The sequence below is a fragment of the Tursiops truncatus genome, chromosome 2 (assembly GCF_011762595.2).
Source record: "Tursiops truncatus isolate mTurTru1 chromosome 2, mTurTru1.mat.Y, whole genome shotgun sequence".
In the NCBI taxonomy this organism is placed as follows: Eukaryota; Metazoa; Chordata; class Mammalia; order Artiodactyla; family Delphinidae; genus Tursiops; species Tursiops truncatus.
The window spans coordinates 155,883,762-155,907,050 of record NC_047035.1 but is presented as its reverse complement, the minus strand read 5'-3'; the positions used below and the strand labels follow the sequence as shown (position 1 = coordinate 155,907,050).

Below are 23,289 nucleotides of genomic sequence, written 5' to 3'. Positions count from 1 at the left end.
TAAGCCCACCAGCTCTTCAACACCCGAGCCCAGTTCATGTAGACCAGTGGTTTTAACCTTTTTTAAAACAGAACCTCTACTCCAACCTCAAACTGCATGGGCTCCAGTAAGCACGTCTATCTCGACCCTTTCATTTTGCTACCCTTGGCTATTTCTCTGATCTCTCACTAGAAGTTTTTGGTTTGATGACAAATATATGAGTAGGAGGTTTGGGGTGGGAGGAGGCAGAGACTGGACCAAGAATTTTGGATTATCTGGGGATTTTCATTAACTGTATCTCCCTGTCCCTGCTATCAGGGATGACTAAGATTTGTTTTATAAAGGATTAGGATGCCTGTGCCGTTTTGCAAGTAGAAGTTTACGACTTTTTTCTTCAAATCAAACATCAAGCAAGAAAAACTAATCTAACATAAAACCTCAAAGCAAAAAAAATCTAACAGGAAATGCCATTCTGTTCAGACTTATGGCCTGTAGGAAAAATTTCAAAAATATTCCTTCAAAGGACCAAGCAGCAGGCCTCCCATATAAGCTTTGCAGCTGTTATAGGATGTCTCTCACATATAGCTTTGAAATTTTACCCTTCTCATCCTGAGTGATCAAACCCCTTCTCTTGCTTTCGCTCGTTTTGCAGTCCTGAATAGACCCGCCATCGCTCTCCAGCAGGGTATGGTTCTAGTGTCATCTCATTTTGGAAAAACTTTGGTGCAGACCAGCATTATTCTTCGATCTGCCTTTCTTTTTCGTCCCCTTTCTTCTGAGCCTAAAGAGATCGCATTTAGAAAGGCAGTTGGGTTTTCTAGGTTAGGGCAGATTCTGGACGCTTTCCAGGTGTCTTTTGGTGGCGAAGGGACTGCTCTCTTCTGCTGCCCTCAGCGCCTGGGTAGAGATTTGCCAGGGCCACCAGTAAGGGCATGATTTTCCAGATGACTCTCGCTAAAATGCACCAGGAAGAACTTCCCCCCACTCCATTTTGTTTCCAAAGTCAATTTATTGAATATTAAGTCATAAAGCCAGTGATTATAATTTTAATGAAAAATAACCTGTATCACTCAAGACAGAAAAGAACAAAAATGCCCCTTAGAAACACTGCTTTGAAAAATAATCACATTAACTTTACACACAAGAATCCTTTCTTAAGCTTTATTTAAGAAATCGAGTACTATATAGTTCAATATATATAAGACACATCCAGTATTGTGTTCCTGATAGCAAGTGCATAGATTTTGTTAAGATATCATTTTCACTTGATATAAACGTTTCATGGTCACATGAAGATAATATTCCCAGTGATTTTGCCCAAGCATGAGAGGAGAAAACAGAACACAGCAGAAATAGTGAACTACAACAGAGATGAAAAACAAAAACAGCGAATTAGCAGAACAGTCGATTCCTGATAAGTGAATAAGCTGATTGTTTGGTCACAATGTTTTTATTCACTTATCAGGAACGATTCACAGTACATTAATGTTCACTGTGTTTCCTAGCCTGCCAGCTAAGAGTGCCAGCCCGAAATTGCTCGTAACTGCTGTGGGCTGTGCAGATATGTGGCTCCCATCAGCAAGGTAAACGTTGACAGGTCTGTCATTTCCCAAGGTGGTCCATGTATGGCAAGCAGATACACCTTGCTGACACTGCAGTGGTGTTTTAAAGAATCAAAAGGGTAAGTGTGAATTTAGGCAGGGACAAACTTTACAGACTTAAGTGCTTAAGGGAACTAGCATTTTTGTCCCCTTCTTTGGAGAATTGTTGTTTTTGCAAAACAACAAAAAAATCTGGCTTTGTCTTTCCCTTCTTTTACTCATGCTGAGTATTTTGCCTTGTGCCAAATGGTAGACCTATATACTTATATGACTTAAATATTTAAAAAGTAAACACTTGCATCTTGGAAAGAATCGATCACCCTCTTTACCCCCCTTCTCCCCTCCCTCACACCCTCCACCCCCCCCCAAATAATAACATACAAGAAAGAAAAATCACGCCCATAGCCGTCTTTTCCCACTAATGTAAGCAGTGGGTTTTCAGAGGCAAACTGATGAAGGCTCTGATGAGATTTAAAGCAGAAGTATTGGCAGGAAGTCAGCTCTCATCTGTGCAGGTTTAGAGCTGGTGGAAGTTACTTCACTGAGGTGTTCGGCCTATGGGGGAAAGAGCCTCCTTCCCTCCGCCTCACCCGGCCCCTCTGTTGTTGAGCCGACTGGAAAAGACAGTCTAGGGGTCAGAGGGGCTGCCGAAACCGGAGGGTGGGGAGCCTGAGCACCTGCAGGGAAAATCTCCTTGGCGGCCAGAGGAAGGCTGCCGGTGCTGGGTGGCCTGAGTTGGACAGAGCTTGTGCGTCTGAAGAGTTGGAGGGAGAGATCAGAGCAGACGTCAATGGAATCTTGTAAGAGCACTTGGAGAGCAGTCAGATTCCTGAGCAGAAGAGATGGGCAGAAGAGGGAGGAGGGCCTGTGGCTTCAGCTTTCGAGGGCATACAAGGAATGGTTTTCTTCTCTAGTTCTCTTTTTGCTAGCTGGGGTTGGGGCGATCGTGGGGGACAAGACTTTTTACAAAATATACACTCATTCCAGAAGGAGTGTGTGGATGCATATGGCCTTCTTGGCTTTCATTTGGAAACGGATGATATAGTATGAAGACTTGGGCATGAGAAACTTTACCTCTTCCCCCTCCCATCCCACCAGACTGAGTAGAGCTTCCATTTGAGCCCTTGCAAGTATTTCTTTTCTCTTCCACTAGTTTTAATAATTAAAGCTGCTCCTGGATTCAGTTAGCTCTAAAAATAAATAATTTAAATTACTTTTCTATACATATCTATTGATTGATGGCAACGCATAGATTTAAATTTAACACCTTTCACATCTATTCACCAGGTAAGTTAAGTTTATTTTTTCTTCCCTTGAGAGCTCACCTCTTTCTTTTAAAAAATGTGACTGGTTTCTGAGAAGAGTTTGATGGTAATGATATGCCTTTGGACTCAGGGGTAGGCAGAAGAAACCCCAGCTCTGCTGCTTCCCTTCTGAAGGTTATGCAGCAAAGCAGAGCCATTTTTAATGAGTGTTAAGAACTGCATACATATACCCAAGGGAAGGGGAGAGAGAAAGTGAAATATACCAGTGTGGTGAGAAGACCAGATAAGGCCTTGGCAAATCCAACTCTGTAGGTGGACCATAGAAATAAGTATAAATCTTGGAAGCAGTGGTTAAAATAGGCTGTTGTACATAAATTAGAGGTGGCTGGTGTGTAGTTTCCCCCTTCCCCAAATCAGATATTCACTTAGGTGGAATCGACTGTATCTTATTACACAACATATAGAAAAAAAAACATACGTGGAACAGTGAGGTGTGTAGATGTATCACCAACATATAATGACTACCAACAATACAACACTCAGAGAGAGAAACAAGTATTAGGAAAATGGTTTAATATTGGAGACAGAAGCAAAAAACTGCATCACACAATAACATACGTTACAAAAATAAGTTTGACTGTTTCAACTACACGGTTATGTTCACAATGAGGACAGAAGAATCAGAAAAAACTTTGATCTAAACAGCAAAAAAGCAAACCCCTAAAGTTTTAACTAATACATTTATCCACTTAAAGTGACTGAGTACTTCTAAATCTAATTACCTTATTGTGTAACTGCACAATACAGAATAAAAAGTGAAACTTACCGCTGTATTTTAAGACAAAATTCTAATGCTAGATATAAGCAAAGGGAAAAAAGAAATCAAGCCAAAGTTTTTAATTCTCAAAAGAAAAGCAACTTTCTTTCTATCAACCAGAAATCAAACTTGAAATCAGTCATTGTCAGGGGGCCCACTAGAGTAAGCCACAAAAATTTCCATTTTTTTTTTAATCTCCAGTATAAAAAGTTCCACTGGTACAAAATGCATAAGTACAATCAGTTGTAGAAATAGGAAAGCCTGCGTATTTTTTTTTGGCTCAAATTCCATCAAACAACAAAATCCAAATGCATCAATAAAACAGAAACAATACTCAAATGGTCTTACAGTTTTCCACTAGGTTGCATTAACTTTGGCTTTTCTCAGACAATATTTAAAAACTATTTTGTAATTCTAAACAAAATGATATTATTAATCTACAAACAACAATTCTCACAGCACAAAAAAACACAAATACATTTTTTTGTATGACATTATTCAAAAAGGTAATGAAACTACAGGTTTTTTTAAAATTTTATTTCTTCTTGTTAATTAGCACTTAAGATAATAAAAACAGAAACAGTAAAATGAGTCCAGAGTAGCACAAGCCAAAGAACTATAACCCCTATGGTGAAAGAAAGATGAACTTGTTACGCCTTTGAGGACTGCCATTTGATCGCAATTCTCTAATTTAGTTTAAAAATGACTATTGTCTACACTTGATTTTTAAAAAAGCAGTTTCCCTGTGTGTTTGTTTTTTCTTCTGGCACAGGCCCTTCGCACCCTTGCAGCTTTTTCCTTTTGATATTAAGAGAGAAAGTGAAGAAAAGGACAACTTGTCTTTGAGGAGGGTTATCTTTTTAGCAATGAAACATGCCCCCCCCCCCCAAAAAAAAGACTTTCCCTGTAACAGACGGTCTGTCTTGGTTGCCTGCAGAATAAACACTCAGCTCTAAGTGCCCACCCTGAGCCTCTTGTCAGTGCACTCAGCTCCCCTGGGGGAGATGCAGGCAGTGGGAGGAGGGCACCGGAGCGCTTCTGGCTTCAGTGAAGAAATGGGAAAAAATGGTTTAAGATTTCTGTATACTTGCTAAGAGGTTCTAAATGAGACAGTCTAGGAAATTCAAATGGTGTTGTCTTGTGTTCTTATGGATGTATCTGTACCACCATATTATCATCTACACGAGAGAGACAAGTGCGATAACCTCTGTTATTCAGCTGTTTGCTGCAGGAAGTACAAAATAGCCCTCGAAGGATGAAGGAAGGCCCCAGCAGTAGTAAACACGTGTGAGGATAATACAGATCATTTCATTGTAAGTGCATGTGCTATAAGAAGGAAACTTTTTTTTTTTTTTTGCATCATTATTAGAGGCTAGTCCTTTCCATCCCAGGGCTATCACATCCACACATATTAAACCAAACAGGGTGGTGAGCGGGAAAAGGAGGAAGGAAATGGAGCCAGCAGTTTCTGAACTCCATTAGAGAGACAAAGAAGCTTCCAGAAAGGCAGGAGTGTGTTTTGGGACTGTGGGGATGACTTTGGGGTTTGTCAGGACAGCAAGAGACCTGCTCACATGAAGTGAAAGTCAAAGAAATATGGCGCTTTAGAAAGTGGCAGCAGGAACGGGTGCTAGGTATTTGGTCAGTAACTGTGATGAACTGAGTTTGCCTTTGATGGTCAGTCCCCTTTAGATGCATTCAATTCAAAAGAAACAAAAAGGCAGGGAAAAGGATTGTCAACTTCTAACTCCAGACACCTGGCTTATTCAGAGGTATCCACTGCACAATGGCTGATAAGAAACATTAATTTGGGAATATGTAAGAAAACCAAAAATCCCTCAAAAGACTACCCCATCATCACAAAGCCATTTAACTGGAAGGTATATGAAATTATTCTAAACTGGAACATACCACTAACCTGATCTCAAAAGCATATTGAATTTAAGGTTTATTTAGGTGCTTGACTAGCTACTGTTCCCCTCAGAAGGTTTATCCAGTAACTCTTTTTAAAGTGTTATTTTTTTCCTTTCTTTTGGCTCTCAACCAAAGGATAAAGTAGTAGTAAAGACAGAAACAGCTCAAAGATATATGCAGGAAAAAAATCCAAATTAGAAACACCCCAAAACAAAGGAAAATGATGACAGCATAAAAAGTTAACATTCCAGATAGCGCTGGGTAGAAAGGGTTAAAAGTTCAAAACTTTCTCACCTTAGAGGTTTCCATATATCATGAAGAAAATACATTGTGAGGTTGCCGTCACAGCATTGATGTTCAGAGTGGTTAAAAAAGTGAGACATGGGCACTTATACAATGTCTTACAAAAAACATCATAGAGAAATAACAAACAATAACAATTTCAGGCAACAAGACCACAGGATAGCAAGTTAACAAACTTTTTAACCTCTTTTTTTTGTTGTTTTTTGTTTTTTAAATATTAGGGATTTATACAAAACACATAATAAAATACCCATGTTATCAAATTACTTCTCACAAGAAACACACTGAAGCTCTAGGAAGGAAGTACCTTTGGAATTTGGCACTATATATTTTCACTTTTTTTCTTTAAAAGAAAAAAAAAATCACATTTTGCTGAACACAAACACATCTAAATAGTCCACAAAAAAAAAAAAAATGACATCAATGCTTTACAAGCCAACACAAAACTTACTCTGGAATAGGTTTTCTTTTTTCCCTCACATGAAATTTTTTGTAAGCAAACAACTTTTTTTTGAAATTCTTTTTTGTTTTAAGTAAACCAATTCTAAACTTGTCTTATCAACAAAGAACATTAAGACCATAAGACTCATGATGAAACCACAACTTAATTCACAGAAGCACCAACGTTAACACAGTTTACAGTAACCTTTCTCCTGTACATTGAAACAGTATAAAATATAGGTAATTTCATGTGCATTAAACCATGGATTGTCTAACTGTGAGTCAGTTCAGCAAAAGGTGACACAAATAGGTAGCATTTGCCCCAAAACAGGGTAAATATTTTTCTTATACTAATCTACAAAAAGTGGTTCTATATATATATCTTAATGAGAAAGTGAGCCACCTAAAATGGCCTTATCAAAAAACTTTACACTGCCTGAAAAATGTAAAAACTATTACAGACCTCTAGAGACTTAAAATCAGACAGTTTTTTTCTCAAACTGTTTTTGGAAGTAGTCTGTTAGAAACCAACATTCTGTGTCCCTGGACACATATTGCTATTGTTACCAGTGACCGGGAAGAATGCCAATCCCTGTATAATACTTTCAAGTCTGTTTTATGAAAAGAAAAGAAAAAAAAAGAAACATTTTTGCCACAGGTTTTTTCCTATTATTAATTTGTGTAATAATAAATTTCAGTCTTGCATGAATGCAGCAATGTTTTTCACATTGACTTCCCAGAATTCATAGCTAGATGAGGTCACATGCAAATTTCAAAGGTCAAACTAGATCAAAGGTCAGTAGGAGAACCAAATATGATGTGAGGTCAGAAAGACATCAGAAACAATGACGGGACGATGAAACTTTTTTTTTGAGACGCCACAGGGACATGCTAGGCAAACGGTGAACTAACGGGCATGAAGATGTCTAGGGAGAAAACAGGGAGAGTAAAAAGTTACACAGAATCTACGCAGCAGCAACAAAATCACTCTTCAGGGTGCAGGAGAAAAACTAATGCAAATTTTAGGTCATTAGGGAGTCTACGAGCCATCCACGTAATTTGCATTTCTTACACTCTTTATCCACAGCACAAAGGAACCCAAGAGAATCCATCCGGAGAGGGAGAGGGGATGGATTCTGGGCGTTTTGGGGTGAGGGGCTGGCAAAGGATGGGGAGAGGGTCCAGTTTCAACGAATGTAACAGATGGGGAAAGTCAGACGACTGAACTGTAAACTAGATAATGGCAGTTACGAACAAAATCATCAGACAGATACAGACACCGAGAGGATAAAGCATGGACTTGAGGCCTAGGGTTCAACGGTGAAAAAAAGCCCATTCCTAGAACGATTCCTCTAGAGACTACTTCAGAAGGATCTGGCTAGCACAGAGAGCTGCTCTTTAGGTACCCAATAAGTTAACAATAGGCAATAAATAACTTCCATTATTTCTGAGGCAGTAAAAATTTTGTACAAAAATAGAAATGCTTTTTTTACAAATAAAATTTACAGGCCTGTGGCTTTCTTTTTATGTAGTATTTATGTATTACTTATTTATTATTAAATTTATCTTTCAAGAAACATCAAGTATTTTCACTCATTTTTAATTTTTAAACCCTGTAGCTTTAAGAAACAGATCTCTAAATCTTTTTTTACATTAATCCTTTCTAAAAACTAAAATAAAACAATAACAAAATAGACAACCAGTGTAATAATCTGACCAATAAATGTCATGTTTCTTTGAACACTAAAATAAAATCCTACTTATTAAAACAAACCAAATGTAGTGGAAAGACATTTTGTATTGTTTTTAAGTGCTTCTCCTGGCTTTTCTCTCGCGCTAGGCCACCGCCTTACCCTCTATGAACAGCTGGCGCCCCTCTGCGGGGCGGGCGCGGGCAGGAGGGGCGAATTCTCCAGGCAGTGCTCTGGGGCACAGGGTGGGGGAGGGGGAGGGGGGTGGGTCTCAGAGTTAGAATTGCACGTTAGCCTTTGTTTGCCTTTTAAGTTGTTAAGATGTCATTTATTGTGTATGTGTTTTTCTTTAAAAAAAGCAAAAAACAAAAAAACAAAAAAGGTAAAAGGAGATTCAAATCGCAAAACAAAGGAGAATACAGTGGTACAAGTGGAGGAGGAGTTTACTCGATAGAAACAAGGTAGCCAGAGTTTATGGCGAACTGGGTAGGGGGCCCGGGAGGGGGTAATGGAGGCCTTATTGTAAAAATAACCGTCTCTCTTGGTAAAAGTTGGCAATGTGGTCCTCCTCTGCCTTTCCTGTTGAGCCCAGGCTGGCTCGTGGGACTTACCCTAAGAAAGCTAAAATAAGAGCAGGGAGCCTCTGGGGTTAGGATCAGTAAGGTTTGCTGTCGTTTTTGGAGCGCTTCAGCTGGACCTTCAAGCGTTTCATGCCAATCTGAAAGCCATTCATAGCCTGGATAGCAGCTTGCGCAGACACGGGATTGTCGTAGCTAACAAAACCTGGAAGACACAAGCGGAGGGAGGGCGGGAATCAAGATGGAGAGGCAGGGGAGCAAAGGAGGGTGGCTGCAGATGCTAAGTGACACGTGCCCAGCCTGCGGTCTCGGGTCAGCTCTACTCAATTCACGGACTACAGGTCATGTTTTAGGGGCAACACTGGAAACATCCACTAAGAAGCAGAGGAGAAGCTGGCTGGACTGCTAACTTGCTGTCATGAGAACAAAACCCCTCTGCAGAAGGCTAAAATCTCAAACATTGAGTCAATTTAGTCTGTTTACTGATTTCAGTCAAACCTGTTTGGGTTTAAAGTCCCTTAGAATCCCGAACCAGCCTCCAATACATCAGTAAGTGCTGCTCCTAGAAGCAGTGGTACAAATATTCTAGGTCTCCAAGGGCCCCCAGAGGCTCACATGCCCCAACCAGGTGAGGTTTAAAAGCAGGATAATTGAGGGAAGGGCTGCATAACCGGTATGCCGCCCAAGACCCTGACTGTTTCCATTCCAATTCTCCGTGTATACAGGACGGGGTCAGTTGGTGAATTAACTCTAGCATAATTTGTACTTCATTTTTACCACTTGGAGCTGTTACTGAGAGGAACCTAGGGGCCCAGGGGAAATGCTGTGCCCGTTCTCCTTATCTCAACCTCCATTTTCAAAGCTCCGGTGAATTCAGCAGAATGGAAATTGCTACCTTGTATCCCCAGCTGTCCTGGAGAATAAACAGTCTAAACAGCTCAGGGCTTCACAGCCATCCTGACATACTTCCCACCACCTTTCTCTGTACCAACACTCAGACGCTTCTGACGACCACCCAGGCTCTGCCAAAACCCAGAAACAGAATTCTGACCACATAGTTTTGTTTCAGCACTGGGGGGCGGGGTTACATGCAAAAGTTTCTTAAGTGTTGTCCCTACTTACTTTTGTTGTTGAAAGGAAGTTATACTGATTGGATTTCAGCTCTGACCATCCACTGTTCAGAAGGTTTTATACCAAGTTCTCCATCTATCTATCTACTATTAAAGTATAAAGCTAAGGAGAACATTCCTTTACAAATTAGAGGAGGAAGAAAGGGACATAAATATACCTTTAGCAGAGTTCTCAGCTGATAAAAATAGGCATACAGTATAAGCAGAATAGCTTCTCATAGGCTGCCTGTATGCAAAATGGTGGTTTAAATTTTTATTAAATTTAAATTCCCAATAAATGTGATCTTGAATCTAAGATTTTTGCTGATTTTCTCCTTTCCTCCTACGTCTTATCCAGAGGTAGCAAGATGACTGAAGAATGGAAATGGGTCAAGGGCAAAGTGGATAACAAAACCTGGCCAAGAGCTTAGGATGAAGAATGGGGTACCACGTTATAACCAGCAAACCTGGGACCCCAAGAAGTTAGGCTGTCTCACCGAGACACCTACATATGGGATGTTACAGCTTTTTAATAAAAACTGAAAACATAGTGCATACCACTAAATACAAGTGTCTGATGCATTATTATGAACACAGTGGTTAAGTAGTTTGGGGGCTGATATAATCTCTTTTCAAGACGGTAAATATTTTCTCAAAATCAAACCATGAACTACAATCCTTTTTCTAATCTCCAAATAAGCTCAGGACATTGTTTAGCGATGAAGACTATAAACGTCTGGCTCGCAAGCCTTGTTCAGGGAAGCTCCCAATGGGGAGCCCTTACTGAGACATGCACACAGCCTATGTAACAACTTACTTTCCATTTCACTCTCTCGTGAACCATTACAAGGGCGTTTATATACCTGTAATGGGTTCAGGCTAACAGCCTTTCCACTTGGATAGAAACAGTGACTTGAAATGGCTGACACGCTAATTCCCCCAACAACAGAGGCTTCAGGCTTTCCTGGGTGACAGCACAGAAATCAGAAGGACGTTACGCGAGTGGAGTTTCAGAAGCCAGAGCACTCTCTTCAGACTGGCCGCCCGTCGCCAGTGAGCCGGGCGCCAAGTCTGAGTTTGTGCCTCTGCAGGAGCCGTCCCCACCTTTCCTTTTCACCGTGCCCACTTCTATTCTCCTCTGCCCACATCTGTTCTACTTTATTTTGTTTTGTGCTACTGTTAGCACCTATGACCAATGTGAGTCGTGAAATCGGAGGAGTGATTAAAGCAAATGTTACATCTCAAACTGGGCCAGAACTTGCCAAGTTAGAAGTATATGCTCTGAACATTCTAGCCTCTAAACTACTTTGGGGAACACAAGGGTTCAAAAAATAAAACAAGAACTAGATTTAATGAATGTTCTCCTCCTCTGTAAAACATTAGGGCATGCAGTGCCATACTCTCTCAGGGAGTGAAAACGCCCCAGGGAGCCAGAGTCCAGGCTGCTTGAGGAAGGAGACCGTGACAGCTCGGGCCACCGAGGAGCTGGGATGTCCAGTGTTCTGAGAACACCTGCATCTCCTGCGCTCTCCACCCACTCAGGCAGCCACTGCAGATCCCAGCATCCCAGTACACCGCAGCACTTTATGTCACCATGAGCTAAACCAGCCACCGTCCCTGGGCTCCCGGAACTGCTATGTTGGGCGTGGCCTGAGCACACCCCTACTGTGAAGGTGTGTGCATCAATGAGTGTGTTTTTATGTACATCCAGATGCTGAACAATAAGCCCCCAGTACAATGTGCTGCCTACACCCACAGGGTCTGAGTCCTGGTGGACCTGGAAGGGTTTGTGGCAAAGTGTCTGCAGTGCCATTCTGTATCAGGAGTCTCAACTACACTACAGTCAGTAAACTCCTTCCATCCGGTGAAGCCTGTGGTTCAAACTGGGGGCCCAAAGAGACTGTTGCTGGTCAACTATGGAAGGTGATTAGTTATAGGCAGTAAGGCCCTTGAGTACAGCATAGAGCACTACCTACTATACGGGCATTTAGTTTCCCAGATCTTTCCTTTCTCCCAGGTCTTTTCTGCCTTTTTGATGAGATGACTTGACCCAGTCTGCTTACATGGATCCAGACAACCTGGAACCACCACACACACGGAAGGCCCCGTCCCGGCATCTAAATGCTGGCCATTACATTTGCCTTCCCATGACCCCTTGCTGGCCGCGCACTGTGCATTCTAGCTGGCTTCTCTCGCATACCAAAGCACTTGCTCAGATTGGTCTGTTTGTCAATGAAGACTTTAGCAGAGATAACATTTCCAAAAGGCATGAACATCTGCAGGATGTCCTGGTCTCCAAACTCCTGTGGAAGGTGGTAAATAAAGAGGTTTGCACCCTCTGGACCTAAAGAGGGGGGAAAAAAAAAACATCAGTGTAAGGTATTCTGCACTTCTCAGTTCCCAAAGCCCCTTCTCAGGAATGCTTTAACAACAGATGGGCTAAGCACGTGGCTTTCCCTCATACAGAGATGGATACAAGTCCAGTGCTGGTATGTCTTTTAGGACAGGAGTCGTCCTGCACATTTTCCCGACTTCCAAAGAGACACCGGTTAAGAATGGCTTCCTTTTCATCTATAAGCTGTGGGTCACATTTGCTTACTGCGCGTCAGCACGTATTTTCAGTCTTCCTGGGCGTGAAGGTGGCAGACGAGGGGTAGAGTCGGGGAGGAGAATAAAGGCGTGGGTTTTTCCCACGTGGCCATGTTTTATAGTACGTAGTATATATTCTCTCTTGGATACAGTGTCCTGTGTACTCTAAGCAAATTGAAGCAATTTAGAAGTAATGAATATAGCAGTAATGCTGCTTGGATTTCTCAATCATTTACCTAATTATCCATCCAGTTCTGATTTGGCAGATCTCTTAACACACAGTCTAATAATCATCTTTCTTAGAAATGACTGGCAATGAGTCAAGGCAGGAAAAAGTAGGTGCTAGAGTTTCACAACTGTGATCGGAATGACACCACTGGGAATTAGCCTTGCAAACTGAGCGCATGAGGTGCACAAGCTGGTCAGAGACTAAGCGAAGCCTGGTTCTTGGCTCTCCACCATAACTTCCAGAAATACAAGGAACGAGGACAGAGTAGGGGCGATCTTAGCTACACCAGACAGGACAGCACTCTTAAGTTCCCTTCCATTTCATTCTCCCATCTCTCTAGCCACCTGCAGAAGAACTAGCTGCAGCTTAAAGGAAGCAGAAAGGAGGGAATCCCAATGATTACAGCAGGTCATCACCTTCTAATATGTCACAGGCGAGAATGCTTTCCAGGTCAGAGGGTGCTTGGGGGAGTTGTAGGTCCTTCCCCAGATGGTTCTGGGGAGGCCCCAGGGCTGGATTCCTCTAGGATGTTCTGGGCATGGTGTCTGGGAGGGAAGGGAGCTCATAAAACTGGTGAAGTAGCCAAGCACCTGGTTCACGGGGCCTTGACTGACTCTCGCAGGAGAGGAACCAGGACTGCCTGCTCCACTGGGAAGCCCCAGGGGCTGGGGGTTGAGTGTCTGTTTGTATGGGCCGAAGAGAAGGAGAACTGGGGTAGAGAGAACTGGGGTATTTGTAAAAATAAAAGGGATAAACATCTTTGCAAAGAAAAGTCAAACCAAGTTTCTTTCCACACACACAAACACACAATCATAAAAGAAAAAAGTATTCTAATGAATGGGACTTTTCACAAGGAAATCTTCTTGAGGCAAATTTCTGAAGCCACAGAGATGAAGCATTTCTTTCTTATTTAAGTGTTAACGTGGCCACTTTAATTTTCCGTATTGCTCACAATTTCCAGGGGCATAGCCATGTTCCAGTGCAAGAGACACAGTTTGTATTTAAAGGGGCACAATTACAGGGTTAGGTCCCCAGATGTTTCTTTGTTTAAAAAAAAAAAAAGACAACTCTTAAACAGTCAAAGCTTAATATGAATAGATGCAAAACCAAAACGCTGGAGGTGGGTGTTCTGAGGGCCACTATGCGTGTGCGTCCCCTGCAGTTTGTCTATCAGGCAGAGCTGGTACTGCCCATACTGGATATGCCTTCTGAATAGAAGGTCCAAATGCACAAATGAGGATTAATGGGGCCCAATGGGAATTGTGAAGTCAGCTCACCTCCTGAAGCCTGGGGAGAAAATGCAATTTTAATGCACTGTGACAGATTACTGGCCATGCCTGGGTAGTCCTGGCCTTCTCGAATGCAGTGCATTCTGAACGTACCCAGGCCAGACAGGGGACTAAGAAAACAGGAAGAAGGTAAACCCAAGGAGGCTGTCTTTTTCCTCATCACCAAGAAATACTTGGATTTTGCAAACTGCCGAAGTCATTAACACTAAAATGAGAAAAAGGTGACTTGGGATGGAAAACCTCAATATTCAGTGAAGGAGGCTACTGCCATAGACAACACCAAGGGTAAAGAAACAGTTTTTTGGGGGTTCAACCTAGGTATCTTCCTTTTGTCTCCCTTCAGTAAAAACCTGCTGACTAACCACACATTCCTCAGGCCTCTAGTATACGCGACTAACTTGCTAGAGCTCGTTCAGTTGTATCATTGGTCCCAGCTGGCTGGGTGTTCACGTTCATATTTCTCATGGGGCACCTGATGTAGCAGAAAGCACTGGGGGTGTCTGTATCAGACCGCCAGTTGGGATCTGGAGGCTCTACCTAATGCTGTGTGTGTGACATGCCTCTTGCAAACACAGGGAGATGGGAAGGGTGTGAAAGAGCTCAGAGGATATTTAGGAATGGCAGGAAACGTGGTGAGCTTGCCTGAATTTAGATCTGTAGGGATGGCATAACCCTTCAGATTAGCTGAGGAGAATATTAAAACCATTTCTTTACAAGGCCAGACTGGTTCACTTTCCAGTCGGAAAATATATACCAGGGTACACGACTAAATACATCAAATTAACTCAACTTTCTTGATTAAAGAACAGAACTAAGGAGTAGAAAATCTAAAACTCTGTTTAGTAGTGGAATACATCATGGGGTCATTCCTTTGCTTCTCAGTATGACCTGCCTTTTAAATTATGTTTTAGTTAAGCTAATGTTAAGATGGTTTAAATTTCTTAGCACAGGTTAACAGGGTGAGAAGAAGGTGATCAGAAGAGACATACGAGAAGATGGAAGATGATTTAAAAAGACCTGAACAACCTAAAACACCATCAAGCACTAACCCATGCTGCTGGTAGCTCACACACCTAAATGTAGATGATCTGGAACGGGCAGTATTTATCTTGAACTATTTTACATTAATCCCAGAGAATTAATTATTGCACAAGCAGCGCCTAAAACTTAAGGGATAGAAATTTAGGGCAGTGAGCTGGTGTGAAGCAACTTCCGGGCCCGGACTTTCTCCTTAAGCTACTGACTTTCGAGTCTGCTGGTGACAGATGTTTTCTCAGTGACCCGGGTTATATGGTTTGCTGTGAGGCCCTGCTGGGTGAGGGAGAAGTGACCAACACTCTCTAAGACGCACGTGGGGGAACTGGCTTTTACGGTCTCTCCTGAGGATACGGTTATCTGACAGGATCCCTCCTATCACCCTCATTTGTCACCATGGTAGTCAGACCTCAGACACAGGGACCTCAATACAGGCTTTCCTTTGGGAAGCCGAGGTGTTTATGACATGGGATCTCCACACGCCTGGGGAAAACGCAGTTGTCTGAACAGTTGTGCAAGTTTTAAAAAAATCAACAGTAACAGTCACAGCTGAGAGGAAAGAGAAAGTTGAAAGAATGAAACTCAGATTTTCAACTATCTTCCTTTTTTTGTTTTGTGGTATGCGGGCCTCTCACTGTTGTGGCCTCTCCCGTTGCAGAGCACAGGCTCTGGACGCGCAGGCTCAGCGGCCATGGCTCACGGGCCCAGCCGCTCTGTGGCATGTGGGATCCTCCCAGACCGGGGCACGAACCCACGTCCCCTGCATCGGCAGGCGGACTCTCAACCACTACGCCACCAGGGAAGCCCATGTTTTTGTTTTTTTAAAGAAAGATATTTTTCTGTTTATATGTAACAGCATTAAAAATGGAAGATAGGGCTTCCCTGGTGGCACAGTGGTTGGGAGTCCGCCTGCCGATGCAGGGGACACGGGCTCCGGGAAGATCCCACATGCTGCAGAGCGGCTGGGCCCGTAAGCCATGGCCGCTGAGCCTGCGCGTCCGGAGCCTGTGCTCCACAGCAGGAGAGGCCACAACAGTGAGAGGCCCGAGTACCGCAAAACAAAAAAACCCAAAAAAACCCCAAAACGCATGAGTATCTTTAAAGCTGTGTCCCTTTTACTATTTTCCCAACTTAAAAAGAAAAACCCTTCTATTTCTTATAGGACACCATGTTTAAAGTCAAAATATTCAGACAAAAACCAGTCTGGAACTATGGGGTGAGGATATAGGAGAAGGGAAAGAAATTTTAAAAACATCTTCAGCAAGTACTTCCCTTTTCTAACTTCTTTTCTTGTGTTCAAAACAAGTCAGAAAGAGAATAAATATCACAGTGCAGATTCTGCTTTAAAAGCAATTTCAATCAAGGAGGAAGGAGCCAAAAGGAGGAAAGAAAGAGACAAGCCCTCCCTACTCGGGCCAGCTCATTAACTGCTTTATAATTAGCCTTCATTTATTCTTAGCATTCACTTCCTGATGTTTATTTTGCCTTACCGGCAGAGAAGCAAGGCAATCAATCACTTATTTGCTTCCCCAGAAGACCCCTGATTAAACCGAGACTGAGTCAAACCTAAGAGTGGATTTTTTCATTAACCTGGAAACCATCGCGGACTAAGAGGTGAGCTCCACCATCACGGGGGACATGGACTGCGGGAAAGCTGGGCCGAGCCCACAGGGGGCTGCATCGACCCACCCCTTCCTCTAACGAGGAGTTTGTATGGAAGGGGAGAAATGAGAGGTGGCCCTGCTGATTCGGGAGAGGGTGCTCCCCGCAATTTTTTAATGGCAGCAATCACTAGGTAATTGCGTATGGCGCACAGAGGGTGAGGACTCCACCTGAACAGGGAGAGGAACAGTAAAGCTAAGTATGGCAGGAAAGAAGACTGAAAGGGCCTGTCAGATTTCTTTACGAAAAACTAAATGAACATGAGTAGGAGAAATAAAACAACTGCTTTCTCTCAGGACAGTGGCTCGGTGGAAGTTCCTTGGAGCTCTGCTCTGGGGGCGAACGCTGCCCTCCGGCCCGGGCCCCAGGCACGTACCTTCCTTCTGGCTGCCGGCCGCGCTCTGCTGCTGCAGCAGGCTCTGGCTGTACAGCGTGGGCAGCGCCGCGGCCGCGTACTGCTGGATCCCTGAGTAGGCCTGGGTGAGGGCGTCCATGGTGCCCGCCGTGCCATTCGTCAAGCCCGTGGCGCCAAGTCCTCCATTCAGAGCCGCCATACCTGAGAGCATTTGAGCAACTTTACAAAAAACCCAACAATAGAGAAGAGAAACAGCACTTTTCATTAGTGCTTTCCAAAGGAAGTTAGAGAATCATTTGACACAAGTACGACAGCAAGTGCATGCAGCGAGCACACCAATTACACCAACAAGAACTTACAGACAAAACTATGAAGTGACAAATTGTAATAACGGCAGACACACAGACGACCACCGCAAGCCCCTGAGCAACGGTTAGCCTCACTCCCTAGGCCAGTGACGGAATTCACCAAGGCACTACAGAGAGCCAGTGCATCTGAGCTCCAGCAGTGCGCTGCTGGCAAGGGCTGGGGTTCTCTTTCTGAAGTAGAAGGCTTCTGCCGCTTAGAGCTTGAGAGCATGTAAAAAACCACTAGTGGCAGAGGCCTGCGACATCTGTACACTTAAGCCACTTACTGGGCTCTCTGAGGAGCCGTGGGATGGCCCCAGGGTTCGAGGGGGAAGGACAGGATTGAAACTGCTCTCCCTTAAGCTATCTGATGAGGAAATGGCAGAGAGCACGAGCTCTGTACTCAATAAACCAGTGAATCACCAGTTCCGCTGACCGGCTTCCTCAACAGCTGAAGGATGCTGTCAGGGACGAGGACCTTAGGGAGAGCCTCTCTGACGATGAAGAATTAAAGGCGCAGGAAAAATGTGGCTCCCTCCCCTCGGTGTAGCTAACTGAAGCTGCTTGTTCAGTATGAAAGGCTAGAAACGGGATGGGGCTGTTCTCAGCAGCAAACAGACGCACACACAGACACACACACAAGACACACACGCCTGAATATTAATCAGTGCCAGTGGAACTGGGGTTTCTGCCAATGAGAGCACCCCATGCCATGTTTTGCAGTCAACTGAAGTGACCCCATGTCTGAAAAGCTGGATCTTGGCTATTAACCCATGTGAACTGGATGACGGCCAGCACACTTTTTTGACTTTTTTCCTTGTCTCCTGGCTGCCCTTTTGGTCTATTATGGTTGTTGACTGTGTCACTTTTTCCCTGAATATGAGTCAAAACAAGTAATACTTTATAGAGTGTGAACTTTTCTATAAACTCAGGAAATGGAAGAGGTGACATCATAATTGCCTTGAGTTCCCTTTATGATGAAGACTTTTTTTTTTAAAGATATGTTTATGGGAAGAACTTAGTGAAAACATTAATGAAAATCTTGAAAGAATTAGGGCTATTGATTAAGGATGTTAAAATAGCAAAGGTGGTTAATTGAAAAAAATTGTAAGTCTAATGAGAATAGAGGACAACTAAGAGAAGGGTGCTTAGAAATTATACAGAGGAATCAAATACCAGAATCACCTCAACACTCCCATCCATGTTTTTGCTTGCCTTCCGCAGGACAGAGGGGAGGGGGCAGTGAGCTACTTACTCCATCATGCTTCTGTTCTTCTGACACCTTCATCTCTTAGATTAAAAGGACTACACATAACAAGATAGGATAGAGGGATCTCATGGAGCCTCAGGTCTGGTGTTCTCCCTGGGGGGCTTGAGGGGACAGAAATGGGCCTTGGGTGACGTTTGGGGTGGGGCTGGAGTGTCAAGGAAAACCTGGGGGCCATGAACGTGGAAAAGCCAGCTTCCTGAAAAGGAAAGTGATTTCAAGCAGTTCTAGCCGATACCAACTAAGCTCAAAAGGTGGTGGCCAGCAGAGGTCCTGCTGACGTTGCTTGAAGTTTCTTATTATGAAGGAATCTATTCTAATTTTTTCTGAGGTGTGTGTTTACCACGGCCAAGGTAGAACAGGTGACTGATTACCAGGTAGAATCTTAAAAACCATCAAAGGAAGTTTTCAACTTTTGAGAGTTATTCCTATCAATGATCTAATGTCATTCTGTATTAAATAGTCATTATACTGAAGATAACATTTGTCAATTCAGCTGCTGGTACTTGATTCCATCTAAACACTTTGGACAGTCGAAACAGAGGTTTGAAGAAGGTTAGTTGAATAAAATGCGTCCCCTTAAAAGAACAGGGCTTTCTTTGAAAAGGCCAAATGGATTGGCAGACCTCAACGAGGGAGGAAAGGTCTTTGCAAATAGTCTAGCAGTGAAGTTAGTGCGCAGCCAGACTACCGCGTGCTTTAACTGAACCGCTCTCCCAGGTCCTCCCTGATGGAGTCCCGGGGAGCTGTGAGACTATCGAGTAAACCTGTGAAAATGACCTAGCAGGACCCACCCATAAAGATGAGCATGTACATCCGGCGTGGCCAGCATGAAGATGATGCTGATAAAAAGAGTGGGAGGCGGAGTGCCACGAGCCAACTACAGTTATCTGCACACCCCTCGGCCAGGCTTTATACCCAATAAAGAAAGGGCAAAAGTGAGGAATGTATTAATATATTCTCATAGATTTGTATGTATTTGCTGGGATAAATTTTCTTTGGTATAAATGGGATATATTCTTCTAAGCTGCAAGCTGATAATGAGGACTTAGGTCTAAGAAATGTACAAAATCAGGGTAGATGAATATGAATATATACAATTAGTGGCACTTGTGCTCATGCCTGTGTTAATAATATGGTCACAAGTGTATGTGATGTTGTATGTGCTTGTGTATGTACCTAACTACATGTATCTTTATATATTCCAATACTACAGATTAAAACTAATTTCACAAGGCATACCAAGGGTGACAAGCCACCGCAACACTATGCCCAAAGCATCGCATCTTTTCTCTCCTTTACATAAAGTATTTCCGTAAACATTACTCACCAGGCATTTGTGGCTGGTGATATGCAGATAATCATAACTTTAAACACTATATGGTAAACCATTTGGAAGAATTAGCTCATTTAAAAAAGGAAAAATAAGGATGTCACTTGACATACATTTAAGCACAAAATCATATACAGATTCCTGGGTGGATATAACTGCAAAAAATATTTTCTTCGTCTTCGTTCAGCTATTAGTGTATGAAACCTGCCTGGAGAACCCTTAACTAATCCAGAAGGGAAAGCTCTGTTAGTGAATTGCCCACATTCCTTCCTTCTGATCTTGCTGTTTTCCGCTTTTAAGCTTTAGAGCGCTGTCCTTTTTTTAGTCCCTCCTTCTATGAGCGTATACGGAAGAACAAGGGTATGAAGCTCAAACAGTCTGGTTCAGCTACTTGTCTACCATCCGAAGCTTTACCTTGTGGGGAGCTGAGAGGCCCTCTGGCAGGGAAGGCAGTCAGATTCTCCCAGGATGAGTCTGGGAATTAACTAGATTCCATCTACCTACTTTTCTCCATGGCTCCTTCGTCCATGGAAAAGAGGTGGCTTTACTCAGAAAACCAGAAAACTCTCCTTACGGTAGCAAGTAATGGCTCCTGGGTGGAGTGGGGGAGGAAACAGTGATGATATGGAAGCTGTGGCCAACTATTTGTCAAGCTGCCTCTGTCCAGGTAACCGTTTGTTGACTACCTTCTTATCCAGTAGGACAGGTAGCATCATCACGTCTGTTAAGGAAGAACGGTTTGAAAGAGGACACTCTATATTAGAAGGTTTTCTCTTGGTATTTGAGAAAGCAAATCTTAGCTCCAAGCCGGTGCCGATTGTTAAATAGCTCTGATAGTAATTTACCCAATCAGAAGGAATGTATTTTACTTTGTGCATGACTTTTGGTTTGATTAAACATTTTTCTGGTTCATACTGTCTAGTAGGGGTTATTTGAAACTAGAAACAGTCTTAATTTCCCATGACCTATATGTACTTACATTAACCCAATGGCAAAGAATTTAAAAAACAAAACAATTTAAGGCTGTTTTTCTTGCCAGGAGCAAAACTGGAATAACACAGGTCCCACACAGGAACTACTCATGGTCTCTCTGCCATTCAACACAGTCCCTCTCCAGTCGCTCATGATAACGATGGGAAAATCCCCGCAAAGGACAACAGAACAGGATGGAGAGAGGCGGGACCACACAGACAACACACAGCAGTCATGAGCACGTGCTGAGGAGGACAGCCATTCCCACTGGCCTGTTACTGTGCAGACCAAGGACAGGCAGGCGATCAAATCAAATTCCTTGTTTTAGGGGAACTAGGTCCTGGGGCAAGAGAAGCAGCATGAAGGGATGTGTGCAAACACACGTCTGCAACCGAGGGGAAGGACAAGTGAGTTGGAGCGTCTGCAGAACAAGGTCAGAAACAGGAGGCAGGGCCATGAGGGCTGCTGGCAGGAGGGCAGCTGGAGGCAGCTTCACTGGAGTAAAACATTCTGCTGTCACGCGGCCACCACTTCATTCAACACGTGCTTGCTAATCAACAGCTATCTGGTCGGGAAGGAAAGAAATCTTTTTCTTGTCTGCTCTTTTTGGCCTTTGGTCAGATAAAACTCAGTCCAAGGTTATGACTGCTTTCCCCAAAACGTAGGAATAAAAGGATTTAATAAAACCTCAACACATTTCCTACCTCTAAATGTACGACTTATCCTCTTATCTGGATTATAAAAGTTAGTCTTCATTTGGATGAGTTCTAGGTGCTTCTTTACCAAACAAATTGCAAGGTATTCTTTTGGGATTTGAAGATATAGAATTATTGGGGTGTTGTTTTTTTGCTTTTAAAAACACTACTGCTTGATCACCCTTTAAAAACTGTACACTTAGTCAATCATGGTTTAAAATAAGGCAACTTGTCAAGGACCCTTTTCTTAATGCTTAAAATGGGCAGAGGCTGGGTTGCCCAGTAGGTAATTAGGTCCCCGAGTCAGGCTGTCATGGTCCTTCTGGACGTGGCTATTCTCAGGCACGGGGTAGGGGTGCGGGCCCAAGCTGAGGGAAAGGCAACTGAGGTGTCCCTTCTGTGGACCGAGGACCTTCCCCAATTGGAGGGGCCAAGGCTAAGCTCGAGCCTCAGATATGACTCGGCCTCTGGCCGGGCACTCTTCTCCCCATAGATCTAGAATGCCGGAAACGGGCAGGCTGTGTAAACGACTTAGAGTGCTTTGGTGGGTCTGTATGTTTCAGAGCTAAGTAATTCTGTAAGCAATTTGCCTCATTCTGCTTCAACCTGCGTTAGCTGGAACGGGGCCCTTAGGAGATGCACTGCTGTAGGGTGACCCCTGACTCCGGGGGCGGCTCCTCGCCACTCAGCCTTGTTCTGCTTCCCAAGGCCTCATTTCTCCTCCTGTATAATCGCCATGAACCTTTGGGTTTTAGAGCTGGAGGGGACCCTTAAGATCATCTGATCCAGAACTTTCAATTTTCAGATGGGACCCTGAAGTCCAGTTGTGGGCAGTGATTGGCCTCAGATTCCTGCAGGTGACTGGGAGCTGGCCCCATGCATCCTGATTTCTAGCCCATTGATTTTTCTTTTATAACACACTTCCTCCCCTCAGATGAAGGGAACCAAACTAGAATCAAACCAAAGCCCTCGAAACCTGCAGATACCTGTCAACCACAGAGACCTATGGCTAAATACACAGTCTACACATTACAAAAGACTTCGGGTGGGGTATTTCTGGAGACAAAACAGGGGTAGGCAGCGTTCGCCTGTCAAAACACGTGCTTCTGCTCCTCCATCCCAAGCTTTAGCTCTCCCCGTGACGTAACCTTTTAGGTCGTCTCTGGCTGAGCACTGTCTGTGGGGAATCTGGGGGGAGGCTGTCCACCAGAGCAGCAGATGCTCACTGCGATGGTACCTGCTAGTGCATTAATGTTGTTCAGTCCGACAGTGGCCCCTGCCAGTCCTTGCAGAGTCCCGAGAGAGGTCAGAGAATTCATGGCCGCACCAGCAGTGGAGTTGGGGGTTGAAGCAGCCACTGCAAAACAAAAGACAGACAGGGAACCCGGGAGAGAAAGCACAGGATGAGTGAAAGCCAGATGGCCCAGGAAGTAGTCTGTCCCCATCACAGCAGACACAGCCGGGGAGCCTTCAACCACGGGCAGTCTGGGAGTTGCGCTTAGGTTTTGGTGTGAAAGATATGGGGTTGTCCTTGTGGCAACTGTGACAATGAGATCTGGTGAAAAAAAAGCATCACAGATCTGTTGTGCCAGCCAGCGAACATGTGCATTGCTGGTTAGTAGGGGACAGTCCACGATAGGAAGCCCGTCCTCCTGGGTGGTGGGTCTTTCACCAGCTGCACCTTGGAAGCCTCTGAACAAATGACCCGCACAAAAAAAGGGGGAGGGAAGGAGGAGTAAAATGGCGGTTCTTGGCTTTCATATTGCTTATGCTTCAGACTTGGCATTTTCTCAATGAAGCTCAAAAAAAAAAAAAATT

The 23,289-nt window shown here is 43.7% G+C and overlaps 1 protein-coding gene across 9 annotated transcripts in view; it reads right to left on the bottom strand.

Annotated features, from left to right (window-relative positions):
- Positions 1 to 3,401: 3,401 nt before the first annotated feature.
- The window catches only part of CELF2 (CUGBP Elav-like family member 2), a 525,704-nt gene continuing 505,816 nt past the window's right edge, over positions 3,402 to 23,289 (bottom strand). For 5 of the 9 annotated variants that reach the window (XM_073801535.1, XM_073801536.1, XM_033852344.2 and 2 more), the window contains 4 exons: positions 22,709 to 22,828; positions 16,879 to 17,076; positions 11,899 to 12,042; positions 3,402 to 8,794 (listed from right to left, as the gene is read on the bottom strand). In XM_073801535.1, coding sequence (XP_073657636.1) covers positions 8,667 to 8,794; positions 11,899 to 12,042; positions 16,879 to 17,076; positions 22,709 to 22,828 — 590 coding nt within the window. In that variant the 3' untranslated portion in view covers positions 3,402 to 8,666. The remainder of the gene's footprint in view (positions 8,795 to 11,898; positions 12,043 to 16,878; positions 17,077 to 22,708; positions 22,829 to 23,289) is intronic. The other 4 variants (XM_073801534.1, XM_033852345.2, XM_033852343.2 and 1 more) reach the window with 3 other exon arrangements.